The sequence below is a fragment of the Saccopteryx bilineata genome, chromosome 3, assembly GCF_036850765.1.
Source record: "Saccopteryx bilineata isolate mSacBil1 chromosome 3, mSacBil1_pri_phased_curated, whole genome shotgun sequence".
NCBI lineage: Eukaryota > Metazoa > Chordata > Mammalia > Chiroptera > Emballonuridae > Saccopteryx > Saccopteryx bilineata.
This window is the reverse complement of record NC_089492.1, coordinates 130,779,403-130,796,201: the sequence shown is the minus strand read 5'-3', so window position 1 is coordinate 130,796,201 and position 16,799 is coordinate 130,779,403. Positions and strand designations below refer to the sequence as shown.

Below are 16,799 nucleotides of genomic sequence, written 5' to 3'. Positions count from 1 at the left end.
GAGAAATTAACTATGGTGAGGTCATAACTAAGACAATACAATAGCAGAGAAAATACAGTATTTCATAAACTCATTTCATACCAGTCAGAAATGTTTTATTTAAAAAAATCCTTAATCAGAAAGTCTGATTAAATTAAATATTAATGCAACTCTCAAAAACCTACTGGGGAAAGCCAGTAGGTACATCAGAAAGAAGCAGGCAGCTGCTGACAATTCTTTGGTGGAAAAGTAAGTGGCATACTTAAACAAGCTGCCCTAACAATTATCAAGCCCAAGTTTCATTTTCAAAAATAGTACAAAAATTTAACAATGAAGTTTAAGGATATAGGAAAGACCAAATATGACAATACACATGAATTATTTATAAAATAAGCCTTTTTATCCCAGAAAACTAAAATGGGGAGACCTCATGAATGGTAACACACATAAAACAGGGCGAACAGCACATGGAACAACCGCAGACATTTCCCCAATGACTAAGACATAAAATGACAGGATGCTATTAACATGCAGCTTTTCTTCTGGTTATCAGTCAGTAGGTATAAAATTAGGGTAAATTTTTCTACTCAATTACTAGTAATTCTTCCTTTTAACCTTTACCCTAATTTTCTCTAGCAACATTTTTCCTTTGGTTTGACCAGTTGAACTCAAAAGGTTTGGAACCTAAAGTGAGTAGCAACTTTTATTGGAGTAGCACTTGGGAAATGCAATCCTAGAAAAGGTAAATTGTAGCTGAAGTGGCCTGACAAAGTTAAGCAGCCATTCTCAATGTGACAATGTCCCCATGGTAATCATTAGGTTTATGGCTTCACTTATGGCTAGGTCACATGACCCAGCATGATAATGGGGTGCTCCCTGGTGAGATACTGCAGAGCTATGTGCCCTAAAATCCACCATCTAAGCTCTCAATAAATACAAAGCATTGTTTATAACCAATTCAGTAGAATAAATAAAAATATTGCATTTCTATTGGCCTGTTTTGCCTCTTGAACTGGCCTGGAGTACTATTTATGATAAAGACATATTAATTAGTTGCCATTCCAAGCTCTTTAGACTTCAGGACTTCTCGCTCCTCAAGCCTCAGCACCTTTTTTGCAGCAATAATGGTATTCTTCATGAGCATTGCCACTGTCATGGGACCAACACCCCCAGGGACTGGAGTGATGTAACTGGCTTTCTTCCGGACGCCTATATAGACACAAGACAGACTGCTTTAATTATGATAATAGAAAATGTATGTATTTTAACATATCATGGAAGAAACATTCAAACAAAAGGCAGTAATTATGCACCTTCAGAAGCCTCTAACTCATAAAAAAAATCACATCTAATTACTAAGAGTAAAGGTTTTTGAACATACTAATAAAATAACATGCACATAATAAGCAGAGTTTCTCAATGACTATACATCTCAATAATCTGTAACCTACCAGCCACACTTTCATCCATATTAAATCAACTTAAAAAGAAACCACTCAGTAGGTAACTGTATTGGAGGTGTACCTATAATAACAAGCATTACCTCAATTAATACCTGCTTAAACATTTTCTTAATTTTATTTATATATTTATTTATATTTTTTTGCTTAAAGTACTAAATAAAATAATTTCCTGGAAAGTAAGAAGCAAGATTTTTTTTAATCCAATCAAAGAAAAAATACTTAGGTATCTGGCTTAGGTATGACTGCTTTAATAGAAAGACAAAGCTAAGGAAAAAAAAGAAAGACAAAGCTAGAAATGGGATTATCAACATAAAATTCAGATAAACATAATACCTAAAGAACTGAAAGGAGATAGCTACCTACTAACAAAGTCCAAATTTTCAAGAACATGGCTTTTTCCTGGACTGTTTTAACAATCCAGTCTGGGATATCTCCTCTTAATGTGAAAATGAGACATTTCTAACACTTTTTAGGAGACTCAATAGTTCATTAGATTTTCAGACTTGGGCCTGGCCAGTCGGCTCAATGGATAGTATCAGCCTGTATGTGAATGTCCAAGGTTCGATCCCCAGTCAGGGCACACATGAGAAGCAACTATCTGCTTCTCTTTTCCTTTCCTCCTTCTCTAGCTGTTTCTCTCCCACAGCCAACTGGTCGAGTGTCAGTCCAGGGTGCTGAAGATAGCTTGGTTGGTCCGAGTGTCAGCCTTAGGCTCTGAGGATAGCTTGGTTGACTCAAGCCTCAGCCCCAGACAAGTATTGCTGGGTGAATCCTGGTTAGGGCACATGTGGGAGTCTATCTCCCCTCCTCTCACTTAAAAAAAGAAAGTCAGACTTTTTAAAAATCTTGAAGTTGTTTTATAAATAGTCCTAAGGAAAAACAATTCCCTGTATAATTTATACCTGATCTCCATAATTATATGATATAAACACCTAAAATAATTCTAGAATGTCTGTAATTTTTAAAAAGGTTGCTCTCTTGCCTGACCAGGTGGTGGCGCAGTGGATAGAGCGTCGGACTGGGATGAGGAAGGACTCAGGTTCGAGACCCCGAGGTCGCCAGCTTGAGCCCGGGCTCATCTGGCTTGAGCAAAGAGCTCACCAGCTTAAACCCAAGGTCGCTGGCTCCAGCAGGGGGTTACTCGATCTGCTGAAGGCCCGCAGTCAAGGCACATGTGAGAAAGCAATCAATGAACAACTAAGAAGTCGCAACACGCAACGAGAAACTGATGATTGATGCTTCTCATCTCTCTCCGCTCCTGTCTGTCTGTCCCTGTCTATCTCTGCCTCTGTAAAAAGGTTGCTCTTGATGTGGAAAATATTTTGAATGGTATTATCAGGGTAACACAAGTTTAAAAGTTAAAGAAAAAGTAAATGGTCAATCCTAAATGTCCATTAAATATAGTATTTATTGATTATGTAGATATATATTTTTTAAGATTTTATTTATTTGTTTTAGCGATAAGTAAAAGAGAGAAGGAAGGAGGAGCAGAAAGCATCAACTCCCATATGTGCCTTGACCAGGCAAGCCCAGGGTTTTGAACCAGAGACCTCAGCATTTCAGGTCCATGCTTTATCCACTGCGCAACCACAGGTCATGCTGATTGTTTGGGTTTTTTTTGTATTTTTCTGAAGCTGGAAACGGGGAGAGAGTCAGACAGACTCCCGCATGCGCCCGACCGGGATCCACCCGGCACTGCTCTGCCCACCAGGGGGTGATGCTCTGCCCCTCCGGGGCGTCGCTCTGCCGCGACCAGAGCCACTCTAGCACCTGGGGCAGAGGCCAAGGAGCCATCCCCAGCGCCCGGGCCATCTTTGCTCCAATGAAGCCCTGGCTGCAGAAGGGGAAGAGAGAGACAGAGAGGGGGGAGGGGGAGGGGGTGGAGAAGCAAATGGGCGCTTCTCCTGTGTGCCTGGCCAGGAATCAAACCCGGGTCCCCCGCACGCCAGGCCGACGCTCTACCGCTGAGCCAACCGGCCAGGGCCTGATTCTGTATTTTTTTAAAATTATACTGTTTACCTTCAAAATCCACATCTCCAACCAACTTGAGTTTGGCAGTGACAGGATCCTGAATTCTATTTATTCCCACATCAATGATAGCTGCTCCTTCCTTGATCATATCTGCTGTGATCAAATTTGGAATGCCTAGAAATGGAGAAAGAAATGATCACTTTAGTTCTGAAAAAAAAGATCCCACCTGTTAAGATTCTTATCTTATCTAATCTCGATTTCAAGAGACCCAGAAGAACACACACTATTAACCAAGGAAACTTCATAAACAGCAATTTTTTCAGGGTATAGAAATAACATTCATCCGTCAAGTCTATAATGAAATGAAAGAAACCATTATTCCAACCACAACTTTTACTCATCTTTGTAGGCAGCTCATAGTGTCATCCTAGAGTACTGATGAATGGAATGGCAGTGAGGCAAGCAAAACCTAAGGTAAGAGGTCCATCTTCTGAGGCCCTTCTGCCCACCTCACCCCCCACCCCGGTATTCTTACCTGCAGCAGAGATCACAATGTCTGCAAGAATTGTGTGTTTCTTCAGCTGCTCTTTGGGAGTGTACCGATGAGATATTGTAACAGTGGCATCACCTATGAGTTAAAAATTAAATGTCTTGATCTCTGAATCAAAGCTGGGATTGGACTAGGTGTCAACTAGGCAAACCATTGTAGAAATTCAACATCTCTGAAGAAAATAACTGGCTTCATTAGTGCACCATATTTTCTCTTTTCTGGACAGCCAATTGTCTTTTCTTTCTCTCTCTCTCTCTCTTTCTCTTTCTTTTCCTCCCTCCCTCCCTCCTTCCCTTTTTTTTTTTTTTTTTTGTTGCTGTTGTTGCATTTTTCTGAAGCTGCAAATAGGGAGAGACAGTCAGACAGACTCCCGCATGCGCCCGACCGGGATCCACCCGGCACGCCCACCAGGGGGCGACGCTCTGCCCACCAGGGGGCGATGCTCTGCCCATCCTGGGCGTCGCCATGTTGCAACCAGAGCCACTCTAGCGCCTGAGGCAGAGGCCACAGAGCCATCCCCAGCGCCCAGGCCATCTTTGCTCCAATGGAGCCTTGGCTGCGGGAGGGGAAGAGACAGAGAGGAAGGCAAGGCGGAGGGGTAGAGAAGCAAATGGGCACAGAAGCAAATGAGCGCTTCTCCTGTGTGCCCTGGCCGGGAATCGAACCCGGGTCCTCCGCACGCTAGGCTGACGCTCTACTGCTAAGCCGACGCTCTACCGCTAAGCCAACTGGCCAGGGCCCTTCTTCCTTTTTTTTTAATTAATACTCGATTTCTTGTAATATTTTTTTTTTTTTTTTTTTCATTTTTCTGAAGCTGGAAACAGGGAGAGACAGTCAGACAGACTCCCGCATGCACCGGACCGGGATCCACCCGGCACGCCCACCAGGGGCGGTGCTCTGCCCCCCAGGGGGCGATGCTCTGCCCATCCTGGGCGTCGCCATATTGCGACCAGAGCCACTCTAGCGCCTGAGGCAGAGGCCACAGAGCCATCCCCAGGGCCCGGGCCATCTTTGCTCCAATGGAGCCTTGGCTGCGGGAGGGGAAGAGAGAGACAGAGAGGAAAGCGCGGCGGAGGGGTGGAGAAGCAAATGGGCGCTTCTCCTATGTGCCCTGGCCGGGAATCGAACCTGGGTCCTCCGCACTCTAGGCCGACGCTCTACCGCTGAGCCAACCGGCCAGGGCTCTTGTACTTTTTTTAAATTATTTATTTATTTATTTATTTTTACAGAGACAGAGAGTGAGTCAGAGAGAGGGACAGACAGACAGGAATGGAGAGAGATGAGAAGCATCAATCATTAGTTTTTCATTGCACATTGCAACACTTTAGTTGTTCATTGATGCTTTCTCATATGTGCCTTGACCGCGGGCCTTCAGCAGACCAAGTAACCCCTTGCTTGAGCCAGCGACCTTGGGTCCAAGCTGGTGAGCTTTGCTCAAACCAGATGAGTCTGCACTCAAGCTGGAGACGTTGGGGTCTCGAACCTGGGTCCTTCCGCATCCCAGTCCGACGCTCTATCCACTGCGCCACCGCCTGGTCAGGCTCGATTTCTTGTAATTTTTACATGTTAGTCCTACCTCTACTCTTTGGAGTCATATATAACCAGATTTATTTCTTATCCTATTTAACAGTTTTTTAAGAATTTTACCTTTTCTAAACAAAATATCACTATTACTCAAAGGTTTTTTTTTTTTTTTAATTTATTTTTATTTTATTTATTCATTTTTTTAGAAAGGAGAGAGAGAGAGAGAGAGAAAGAGAGAGAGAGAGATGGGGGGAGGAGCAGGAAGCATCAACTCCCATATGTGCCTTGACCAGGCAAGCCCAGGGTTTCGAACCGGCGACCTCAGCATTTCCAGGTCGACGCTTTATCCACTGCGCCACCACAGGTCAGGCCAAAGGTATTTTTTAAAGTGTGCTAAAAGATATCTGGAAATATTAGTTTTGCCCTTATTTCTGATATAATCATGTAGGGTCATTTGATAATCACATATGATAACAGAATTTGACATAATGACACATTCCAATCCTATTAATTCAATCCTTTGCAATGGTCTAAGTTTTTTTTTTCTACCAAATGACATACTATCTTTGAACAGGATACTAATTTTGAATTAGAATTGCTTCTTAGCTCCAACTATCAAAGTTATAACTGAAAATTTCTAATTGCCTACAACCATGCTTATACTCAAATTTATCTCTGAGGCATATCCATTTCTGAACCAGTTCCTTAATAAACGAATATAAACTCTCAACTGACATTGAATACAGCCTCTACAAAGACTGTACCCCAAATGTCTGTTAACACACTTACAACCAATATTGTACAATGTTTCCTGGAAGTTTAACAAAGTTAACACTTCCAAATATCCACAGGAAAGCTTCTGAAGGTTGTCCCATAGGGGAGAAGAGGACACTCCTCTGAAAGCAATTTACTTACCTCCAGGACGTTCATGTGCCCCATCTGTGTGTAGTAACATTGCAATGGGCATTCCAACATTTTTCGACCTTCCAGCTACAACCACATTCTTCCCTAGGGTCGGGATGCCTATTAAAAAAACATATACATCAGCTATATATGTCCAGTATTTATTTGCATTAAAAGCACTTTCAGACCATCTAGGGCACCAAGGAAAGAGGAAGGCAGATGGCCTAGGATGTGAATCTAAATTGTGACAATGAAGGAAGTCGCTGAGCTTAGCGAATCTTCAGTCACTTGGCCCTATCACTTATTACACATAGTAGAGGCTAAAGAAAACATTCTTTAAGCTACAAAATGTTGCATGAATGTGCACTATCACCACTACTAAAGTTTAAGTTTCCTTCACTGAGGCTTCTGGATTAAACAGCAAAACCAGTTGTAGGCAACTGCTGAAAGAGAAAGGTTCTAGGGAGTAGGACTAGAGGTCAAGGGTGGGAATTTTCACTCTTTTACCACTTGCAAGTACTACTTTTATAATACTAACACACATGCAACTGTGGAATATACCTACCAGTTCGCTTAATTATTTCCCACACGCCCCATGGGGTAGCTGGTAACATGGAATACTGGTCCAAACACATTCGCCCCACATTAATTACGTGGAAGCCGTCAACATCCTTGTCTGGAGAAACAGCATTGCAGATCTTTCTCTCATCAATGTGCTCTGAAAAAGAAACCAGAGCAGTGGCCTTTGGTCACTGTTGCACAGTTAGTACTGCTTGATTCCATCTTATCTGGTTTGTTGCGCAAACCCGTTCTCTCTTGCCTCCATGCTTTACTTCTTCCATCAGCACAGAATGAACACACCAGTCAAAGCCAATATCCCCTTGTACAACTGCTTCCCCGTACTGCTTCTTTGAATCAAGAGCTTAATACCAAATCAAGGAGTAATTGGTATTCTGACGTGGGGGAGGAAAATTATTTTTTTTCCTACCTTTCTAAATTCTTCTGGCTGGACTAATAATCAAATTAACATGAGATAGATTAACAGGAGAAAAATGTCCAACAGGGACTCCATAAGAACATGAGACCCAGGACAGACTGGGCAGTTAAAGCTCCTACACCATCTCAAGCTCAGGAGAAGCAGGCTTGTGGTTGGGGACAGCAAAGGGCAGGAAGGTAGTTCCCATAGAGATAAATGGAAAAGTTAATGTTTGGTAAAGAAATGTTGGCCCTGGCCGGTTGGCTCAGTGGTAGAGCATCGGCCTGGAGTGCAGAAGTCCCAGGTTTGATTCCCGGCCAGGGCACACAGGAGAGGCGCCCATCTGCTTCTCCACCCCTCCCCCTCTCCTTCTTCTCTGTCTCTCTCTTCCCCTCCCGCAGCCGAGGCTCCATTGGAGCAAAGATGGCCTGGGCGCTGGGGATGGCTCCTTGGCCTCTGCCCCAGGTGCTAGAGTGGCTCTGGTCGCAATAGAGTGACGCCCCAGAGGGGCAGAGCATCACCCCCTGGTGGGCAGAGCGTCGCCCCCTGGTGGGTGTGCCGGGTGGATCCCGGTCCGGCGCATGCGGGAGTCTGTCTGACTGTCTCTCCCCGTTTCCAGCTTCAGAAAAATACAAAAAAAAAAAAAAAAAAAAAAAAAGAAATGTTTGCTTGGCCACCTTTAACAGTAGGAGGACACAGAGAAGACTTTGATCATAAGGGCCTTGCTAGATTCCTATCACACATAGTTCATATTAAACTAGAGTGATCTGGCCCTGGCCAGCTGGCTCAGTGGTAGAGCATCAGCTGGCATGTAGATGTCCTGGGTTTAATTCCTGGTCAAAGAACACAGGAAAAGTGATCGTCTGCTTTTCCACCCCTCCCCCCTTCTCATCCCACAGCCATGGCTTAATTGGTTTGAGTACAACGGCCCTGGGTGCTGAGGATGGCTCCATGGAGCCTCCATCTCAGGTGCTAAAAATCAGCTCAGTTGCAAGCATGGCCCCAGTTGAGCAGATCATCGGCCCCACACAGGGGTTGCTAGGTGGATCCCGGTTGGGTCACAGGCAGAAGTCTGTCTCTCTATCTCTCCTCCTCTCACTTGGAAAAGAAGAAAAAGAAAAAAAAAAACAAAAAAAAAAAAACTAGAGTAATCTGTGATGCTATCTCCCTCCCTGGAGCAGGCCTCTGTCTAAATTCTTTTAAGCAATTACAGAGAAGGTCAAAGGTGTTTCTTGAGTCTTTTCTTTATTGAACATGACCAGCTAAAAATAATCAACATCCCATATTTTAGTGTGGCAAACAGGTCTGTCCCATATCTAACAAAATATTCACTCTCTTGAGTTGACCTCCCCTCTACGTCTAACTCACATAAGGCCAGCTATATAAAGTAACCAAGCCTCTCCACTCCTCAGAAATCATTTAAATGGTGGAGTCCAAAACTCACCTGGAAGAGGCAGCTGAACAAGGAGGCCATCTACATTATTATCATTATTTAGTTTATTGATTAAATTTAACAGTTCTTCCTCTGAAATTGAAGCTGGTTTCACAATTGTCTCACTGTTGATTCCTATAAGAAAATTTCAAAGTTAAAAAATACCAAGGCATTTAATGAGCAATGCTAAGTATGTTGCCTGCCAGTCTTCTACCATTAAAGTTTTGTATTACCACATCCAGCCTGGTAATTAAAAAGTTTGAATCAGCTCAAAGGAAGCCTAAAACAATAACTTCACACATATGTACACTAGAGAATGCTAGCTTGATGTTTTCTATATATAATCCTCATTAATCTCATTTTACAGACAGGAGGCTGAGACACAGCAAAATTGAAAGAAGCCAGCTAGTGACAAAGCCAATCTTCCCCTTCCAAAGTTCCTCTTTCCCACTGCAGCACGGCACCTCCCAGTGCCTAAGAAAGAATGGCTTGATATTTTCCAGGGGCTTTCCTTTTCCAGGAGAAGAGCAGGATACCTCAATCTTCAGTAATAAAGAATAAAGTATGCCAATTGAAAAAAAAGTAGAGTATAGCAAGGGCTCAGTCCAGGAATACTGCCTAACCTCACCAGCACTTTCACAGCCCTTCAAGGCACCCGCTCAGACTGCTGGCCCACAGGTGAGCCCACCCACTGTGCACAGCCCCATACAAAGTCTGTGGTATAGTAAGACTCAGAACACAAATCTAACATCACCCAGACCTGCACCTTCTGCATTCAAAACTCCAACCACATCTAACTGCACGATTTAAATGGCTTTGGACCCAATGGTGAAGAAATAAAAAACTACTTCCCAGAAGTAAGAGTCATTCATTTTCTTCAACTTTATGCTGTATTCTAGGTTATATCACTGAGTCTCCTCAGTCTTCCTCCCAAAACACTGTTGCCTTGAACTACATGAGTTCAAACACCTCAGATACGCTCATCATCACTCAATGAAAGCAGAAGTAAACGGTGTTCAAGGCCATCTGTCCAATGTTAACACTAAGAAACAAGGTAAAGATAAAATAAACCATATTCCTACTGTCCTAGTCTATAAGCTTCCCCAATAGATACACCCTGATTTCTTTCTGACAAAGACTTGGCTATAGTCCATTCATATTAGCCTCCTCTGCTTGTGTTTCTAATCAGAAAAAAAGAATAATAAACTATAGTGGAGTTTGCCTCAAATAAACCTAAACTGAAAAGCAGCTGGAATCTGAGAGTGACACATACGCACATCTGCAGCGGCCCTGGTTTTGTTGAGGACATAGGAGTGACTTGCAGGATTCTCGCCAACCAGAACCACGCTCAGGTACGGCCGTTTGTTGCCAGAAGCCACCCATTCTTCTACCTCCTGCCGCACTTCCTCCTTGATCTGCTGGGCAAGCTTCCTTCCAGAAATGACAACAGCTTCATTTCTGCACAAGGCAACAGAATCACAAAACCAAATACTAGCTTGACTTTTTATAAAAAGTAAAGATTAGACTACAAAACAGTGTTATAAAATATCCAAAATTTCCAGAAGTGGGAGAAGGGTATTGAAGGAAAGTGGTCAAAAGGTACAAATTTCCAGTTATAAGATACATAAGTAGCAGGAATGGAATGCACAACACAATGGCTACAGCTAACACTGCTGTGTGGTATACAGGAAAGTTGTTATAGAGTAGATCTGGAGAGTTCTCATCACAGGGATAATTTTTCTCTCTACTGTATCTATATGACACCATGGCCACTGTGGGAATCATTTCACAAAATAGGTAAATCAAACCACCATGCTGTGCACCTTCAACTTATACAGTGATGTGTGTTAATTATTTCTCAATAACTCGGGGGAAAAACCCCCCAAACTTACAAGTTTAGATTAAAATACATGTTTCCTAATCTGAGGAACAAATGAAATCTGAACAAGTTCAAAGTGGTAAATCTGTATCCAGCTACATGTTTAGGAGGACAAAGTTGACTGAAACAGTTACTATCATTAATCTGAAGCTTCCAGAGTTAAAGAACTGACAGCTAGTACTTGGCGAAGCTGGGTCTCATATCCAGCTCTGTCTGAACCCAGAGTCCAGGCTTTTAATGCAAGAGCATCCTGCCTCCTGATCATTCACAGATTGATAGGCCACCCCACCCAAAATCATTGTTTTAATTTGCATTGTTTTACTTGACCCATCTCTACTATGAAGTTAGTTTTTCCTAAATGCTAACATACCATTTGTAGTTTGAGTTTTGCCCCTGTTGTTAGCACCCAGTCCTATGACAGAGAGAATGGCAGTCACATTTGAGGGAAAACTGCTGTTGGGAGTGAGGCAATAAGGAAACTTAGGATCTGGAGGAAACTCTAGTCACCAAAACCATGTTCAGATCTTTGAAAGACTTTCTCTTCCCAACAAGAACTGGTTAGACAGCTCTTCCTTGATTCCAATATGGGAGATTCCTGGTTTTCATATTTCCACACAAATCCTTACAATAAAGTTCCCATTGCTTAAAGTAATGCATCTGTTCTATAAGCAAAAGGACACCACTGAAAACAAGTCTTTCCCTTTAGATTTGTGTCCTCGGATGTCTTTAGGAATTCTCCAACCTCAAGACCAATGAAACACAATTGTTTGAAAAATTAAAAGTGTGTTACTCCTTATGGCACATATTTATTCCCAAGGATAACATCAAGGCACTGGATACCTTGTATGGTCAGATATGATTACCACAATTCTCAAGTCCTGCTAATTAAAATAGAATTTTAAAGTTGTAACAGTCTTAAGACTGTGCCTGCTTTTTATTTGCATTATGATTAAATAACTATTTTAAATCTCAATGTCTTAGATACAATGCAGTAGTTTTATATTTAAACCTTATATTATTCTGTATTAGCATCTTATAAAGTTATTAAGAAGACATAATTTTATAGCAAACCAAATATTTTTACCCAGAGTTTATGGAATAGTACTAGCATAGCACAAAATAATAACAACATTTAATATATATATACTTATGGAACATCAAGGAATTAAAAACATATTAATATTTACAAATTCATTTCAGAATTAAAGTTGAAGGGGACTTCATTAAAAAGGTTTTACTGCCCTGACCTGTGGTGGCGCAGTGGATAAAGCATCGACCTGGAAATGCTGAGGTCGCCGGTTTGAAACCCTGGGCTTGCCTGGTAAAGCACATATGGAAGTTGATGCTTCTAGCTCCTCCCCCTTCTCTCTCTCTATCTCTCTCTCCCTCTCTCTCTCCTCTCTTAAAAAAAATAAATAAATAAATAAAAATAAAAAGGCTTTACTGATACAAATACCCCTAGGTACATTCTGATCTATATTAGTACCAGGAACAGCCACCCACCAGGAAGGCCAGAAATGCATTTGCAAGCTTAGGACACTATAGAGCAGAGGTCCCCAAACTTTTTACACAGGGGGCCAGTTCACTGTCCCTCAAACCACTGGAGGGCCGGACTATAAAAAAACTATGAACAAATCCCTATGCACACTGCACATATTTTATTTTAAAGTAAAAAAACAAAACGGGAACAAATACAGTATTTAAAATAAAGAACAAGTAAATTTAAATCAACCAACTGACCAGTATTTCAATGGGAACTATGCTCCTCTCACTGACCACCAATGAAAGAGGTGCCCCTTCCGGAAGTGCGGTGGGGGCCGGAAAAATGGCCTCAGGGGGCCGCATGCGGCCCGTGGGCCGTAGTTTGGGGACCCCTGCTATAGAGTGAAAGACTATTTACAGAGACATTAGGGTACTCATTTATACTGAACGGAAATATTGAATAAAATAATTTATATAATCATCCAGCATATATATGCAATAAAAATTTCTTACTCTCTTCTCTTGGTTAGATTTATATTCACACATACATACGTATGTATCCTTAATATGAAATAGATATCTTTATCTATTTATATACTCATAAGGATACAAATGTAAATATTCAGTGAAGACTTCATGAAAAACTACCTTTTGAAAGCAACAAACAAAGAAAATGGTAATAGCACATTTGGACTAAGAATGATACACTAAAGTTAAGGACACTGGGTTCTGGGAGAACCTAGTGTGCCAAGTCCCAAAAGAAGCTTCTGTATGTTATGTCAATTTATTTAATAAAAAAGAAAACCTGTCAAAGTGTAACAAGTACACACACAAAAAAGCCACAAAGCACTGTTCCTGAATATTCCTCATATGTAACTGTTTTAGCCCTCCTCTGCATAACAAGACTCTGCAAAATGTGAAACACAGTCTTGCAAGTGAGTCATTACATAACTTCCCATCATCTTTTCCGGCCAAAGGCCAGATAAAGTAACTACTATCCTCAAATAAACAAAAATATAGTCAGCTCAGTTCAAGGAAATCCAAAATGTATTAACTGTATTAGCTAATACTTATTTCGCAAATAAGTGCTTTCACAGATGTGTTTAGAAAAATTTCCATTAAAATTATGAACTAGAAAAAGTCATGAGGATTATTCAAATAAAATTCAAAACTAAAATCCAAGTCAGTAGCATCTTCACTTTCCTCCTAATTCAGTAGTTTACAGTATTGTAATTTTCTTTTCTTTTTTTTTTAGGTGAGAGGAGGGGAGGTAGAGAGACAGACTTTCCCATGAGCCCTGACTTGAATCTACCTAGCACCCCCAACCCCACCCCCGGCTGGAACCAATGCTCAAATTAACCAAGCTATCCTCAGCACCCTGGGCCAATGCCAAAACCAATCAAGCCACTGGCTGTGAGAGGGGTAGAGAAGCAGGTAGTTGTTTCTCATGTGTGCCCTGACCAGGTTACAAACCGAGGACATCCACACACCCAGCCGAGGCTCTATCCACTGAGCAAGCCAGCCAGGGCCTGTAATTTTCATCATAAAAAATTAACATCAGGTGTATTCATGGTCAGGTTATTTTAGAAAGAATTTTTATTATCCACTAATAAATGGAACCAGAAATGAGTGAAGAAAGACACAAAGTGGGAAGGAACTAACATCTATTAAATACTAGATATTTTGCTAAGAGTTTTATATACATTACTCCCAGTTACCTTCAGGGTATTATAATGACCCTATTATGCAGAAGGGGAAACTCAGAACAGAAACAAGATACAAACACAAACCTCTGGCTCCAAAATCCATTTTTCCCTATAACTGTACCTCACTCTCTCCTGGATTACAGTATTCTCTCTCTAACCATGAATTTATGTTCGTGAAACCTTCACCAAACCTCCCAAAATGAATACATGTAGACTCATTTAAAAAAAAAAGGTTTTACCAGCCAGCAGTAAGCAAAGCAATACAGAGAAACCATGAACACCAAATGGAGTATTGTCTTCAGAAAAGTGTAAGTCTACCCGTTCATTCAGAAAGGCAAGTGAAAGGAGGGCATTTGTTACTGGAGAGCAAGCAAACCGGTCCAGTTCTTTAGGTAATGAATTAGAGTGGTGATTTTCAACAGGAGTGCTACAGCACATTCGCGTGCCGCAAGAATTTTTATAACATGCAATACCTGACTATGCAGTCATTTGTAATGGTCCCTTTTCCCTTAGATTGTCAAATAAAAAAAAATGACAACATCCAACAACAATAGCCATCCAGGGTGAATGAATCAATATTATATCTGTTTTTTCAGTCAGATTGTGTGCCTCAGAATTTCAGTAGTTTGTGTGCCATGAAATGAAAAAAGGATGAAAATCATTTAATTAGAAGATCTTTATAAATCTCTATTCAATCATAAAAGCCACAGGCCCATGTGGCCAGAACTCAGGAAGGGAGGAAAACACAGTAATGAGAGATGGAGCTGGAGAGGTAGGTCAGGGTCAGACCAAGACAAGCCTTGAATGTTCCCTCCCAAGTCTTCTTTCAAGAGCGCAATAATCCGCGTTCTGTGCTTCTACAGCACCCTGGCAATGTCTTTAATAACATTTTTACACCAGAGGAAATTACACACGTGTGTGTTCTACCTCTTGACAGGTGAGCTCCACTACAGAATAAACAGTTTCTATCATCTCTGAATTCGCACAGCCCAGCATACGTACGAAAGAAAGGGTTGCTGTTACAAGACTTAGGTCTCTGACAACGCAAAAGCTCTAAAGAGGGAAGGAAGAACGCACAGATTTAGGACGAGAAATCACATTCCCCCCACCCCACCCCCACACTCCTGAATCTAGGTTTAAGAGTAAGAGTTTGAGGTTCAGGAAAAAAAAACAGGAAAAAAACCTATTACTTCCCTATGGAAACGCAAACAGAGCTTCCCTTCTCTTCCCCCGCCCCCACCACCCTGGGTATTTTATCACCTCAATTGACTCTGCCTGACACTGACCAGCGCTGGGTGGGCGGCAAAGCCTGTTGGTAGTCAAAGGGGCGGCGTGAAGAGCAGCGGGAGCCACAGCACCTCCCGCAGGAGGGGGGAAGTGCGGTACCCAGGAAACGAGGCGGCTCCGGGATTTCATCAGACTGCACCAACCCCCTTCGCCGCTAGGGTCCCAGGAAAGGACCGTCGCTGAAGGCTGCTCAAACTGAACCCTTCCCGGCGCTCGCCACAACATCTCTGCTTTTCCCAAGAAGGGATCTCGCGTCACCGCCAAGGGCAGCCGGCAGGTTCTGGCCAGTATCTCCTGTATGTTCTCGTAAATCGGGGCGCCCCAGAACCCGCCAATGCCTTAGCTCAGCTCCGGAGGACCCGTCCCGCCGGCGTACTGGCCCCGGGAAAGGGCGACGCCGCGAAAGGCGGGCACCGGGTAACAGCACACCCCGCCGAGCGAGCACCGAGGTCGCTGGCTGCGGCCGCGCTCGGCTGCCACGTCGCTCCACCACACTTCTTTCGGTGGCCATCACCGCCCGGGACAGAGATGCTCAGGAAGTCCCTTGGAGTCCCTCAGGAGCGCAGGCGGCACCCTGCGCTCCATTCCCTTCGGCTTTCGGCACTGACCCAACTCCCGACTCTCACCGAACTGCCGAGAAGTGGAGGGGACGATGTCGGAAGCGGCGGTGCTGTGCGGGCCGGAGAAGCCGGGTGGCAAACGTGGACACGAGGAAAGAGGCAGCCATGGCCCGCACCGGTGTAGATGAAGCCCCGCGCGCGCGGGTAGCGCGATTATACCGCCGGCGCTGTCAGGCCCCGCCTACGAACGGCACCCATTGGCCCCTGTCCTCTAAAGCCTTGCTTGTGATTGGAACAAGAAGAGCCCGGAGCAAGGCCCTGGAAGGCTTGGAAGCCTCCGGCCAGGCGGTGACTGCAGAAGGCAAGCCCTGCTAGATACTGGGGTCACCGAACGGGAGCGTTTGTTCACTCGTTGCTTGAACAAATATCTGGGTTCCTGGCTGTGTGCCACTCACTGTAAAGAGTGGATAAAAAGTCGAGTAAGACCAACCAGGTGGTGGCACAGTGGATAGAGCGCTGGACTGGAATGAGGAGGACCCAGGTTGTAGACCTTGAGTTCGCCAGCTTGAGCATGGTCTCATCTGGTTTGAGCAAGGCTCACCAGCTTGAGCTCAAGGTCTCTGGCTTGAGCAAGGCGTCACTCGGTCTGAGGTGTCACCCCCTTCTGTCAAGGCACATATGAGAAAGCAATCAATGAACAACTAAGGTGCTGCAACAAATAATTGTTGTGGCCCTGGCCGGTTGGCTCAGCGGTAGAGCGTCGGCCTGGCGTGCGGGGGACCCGGGTTCGATTCCCGGCCAGGGCACATAGGAGAAGCGCCCATTTGCTTCTCCACCCCCACCCCCTCCTTCCTCTCTGTCTCTCTCTTCCCCTCCCGCAGCCAAGGCTCCATTGGAGCGGAAATGGCCCGGGCGCTGGGGATGGCTCCTTGGCCTCTGCCCCAGGTGCTAGAGTGGCTCTGGTCGCAGCAGAGCAACGGCCCCGGAGGGGCAGAGCATCGCCCCCTGGTGGGCAGAGCCTCGCCCCTGGTGGGCGTGCCAGGTGGATCCTGGTCGGGCGCATGCGGGAGTCTGTCTGACTGCCTCT

General features: G+C 43.8%; 1 protein-coding gene and 1 non-coding gene across 2 annotated transcripts; both read right to left on the bottom strand.

The window, feature by feature from the left end:
• Positions 1–85: 85 nt before the first annotated feature.
• On the bottom strand, positions 86–15,925 carry MTHFD2 (methylenetetrahydrofolate dehydrogenase (NADP+ dependent) 2, methenyltetrahydrofolate cyclohydrolase). Its single transcript, XM_066264785.1, has 8 exons — positions 15,779–15,925; positions 10,072–10,256; positions 8,811–8,933; positions 6,956–7,108; positions 6,403–6,510; positions 3,949–4,041; positions 3,462–3,587; positions 86–1,188 (listed from the first exon to the last, which is right to left on the bottom strand). Exons 1-8 carry the CDS (start codon positions 15,877–15,879, stop codon positions 1,025–1,027), a joined length of 1,053 nt encoding a protein of 350 aa, XP_066120882.1. The 5' UTR covers positions 15,880–15,925; the 3' UTR covers positions 86–1,024.
• On the bottom strand, positions 5,071–5,146 carry TRNAS-AGA (transfer RNA serine (anticodon AGA)). Its single transcript has one exon. It is a non-coding gene; the product is annotated as a tRNA-Ser (tRNA).
• Positions 15,926–16,799: the final 874 nt, after the last annotated feature.

Bases quoted from the DNA above. Each gene is read 5' to 3' on its own strand.
- MTHFD2 (XM_066264785.1), bottom strand. From the start codon at position 15,879: ATGGCTGCCTCTTTCCTCGTGTCCACGTTTGCCACCCGGCTTCTCCGG. The intron at 8,934-10,071 runs GTATGTGTCACT...ATTTTCTTATAG, and splicing joins CAGGGCCGCTGCAGATGTGC to GAATCAACAGTGAGACAATT. The intron at 6,511-6,955 runs GTAGGTATATTC...TTTTTTTAATAG, and splicing joins GGAAATAATTAAGCGAACTG to GCATCCCGACCCTAGGGAAG.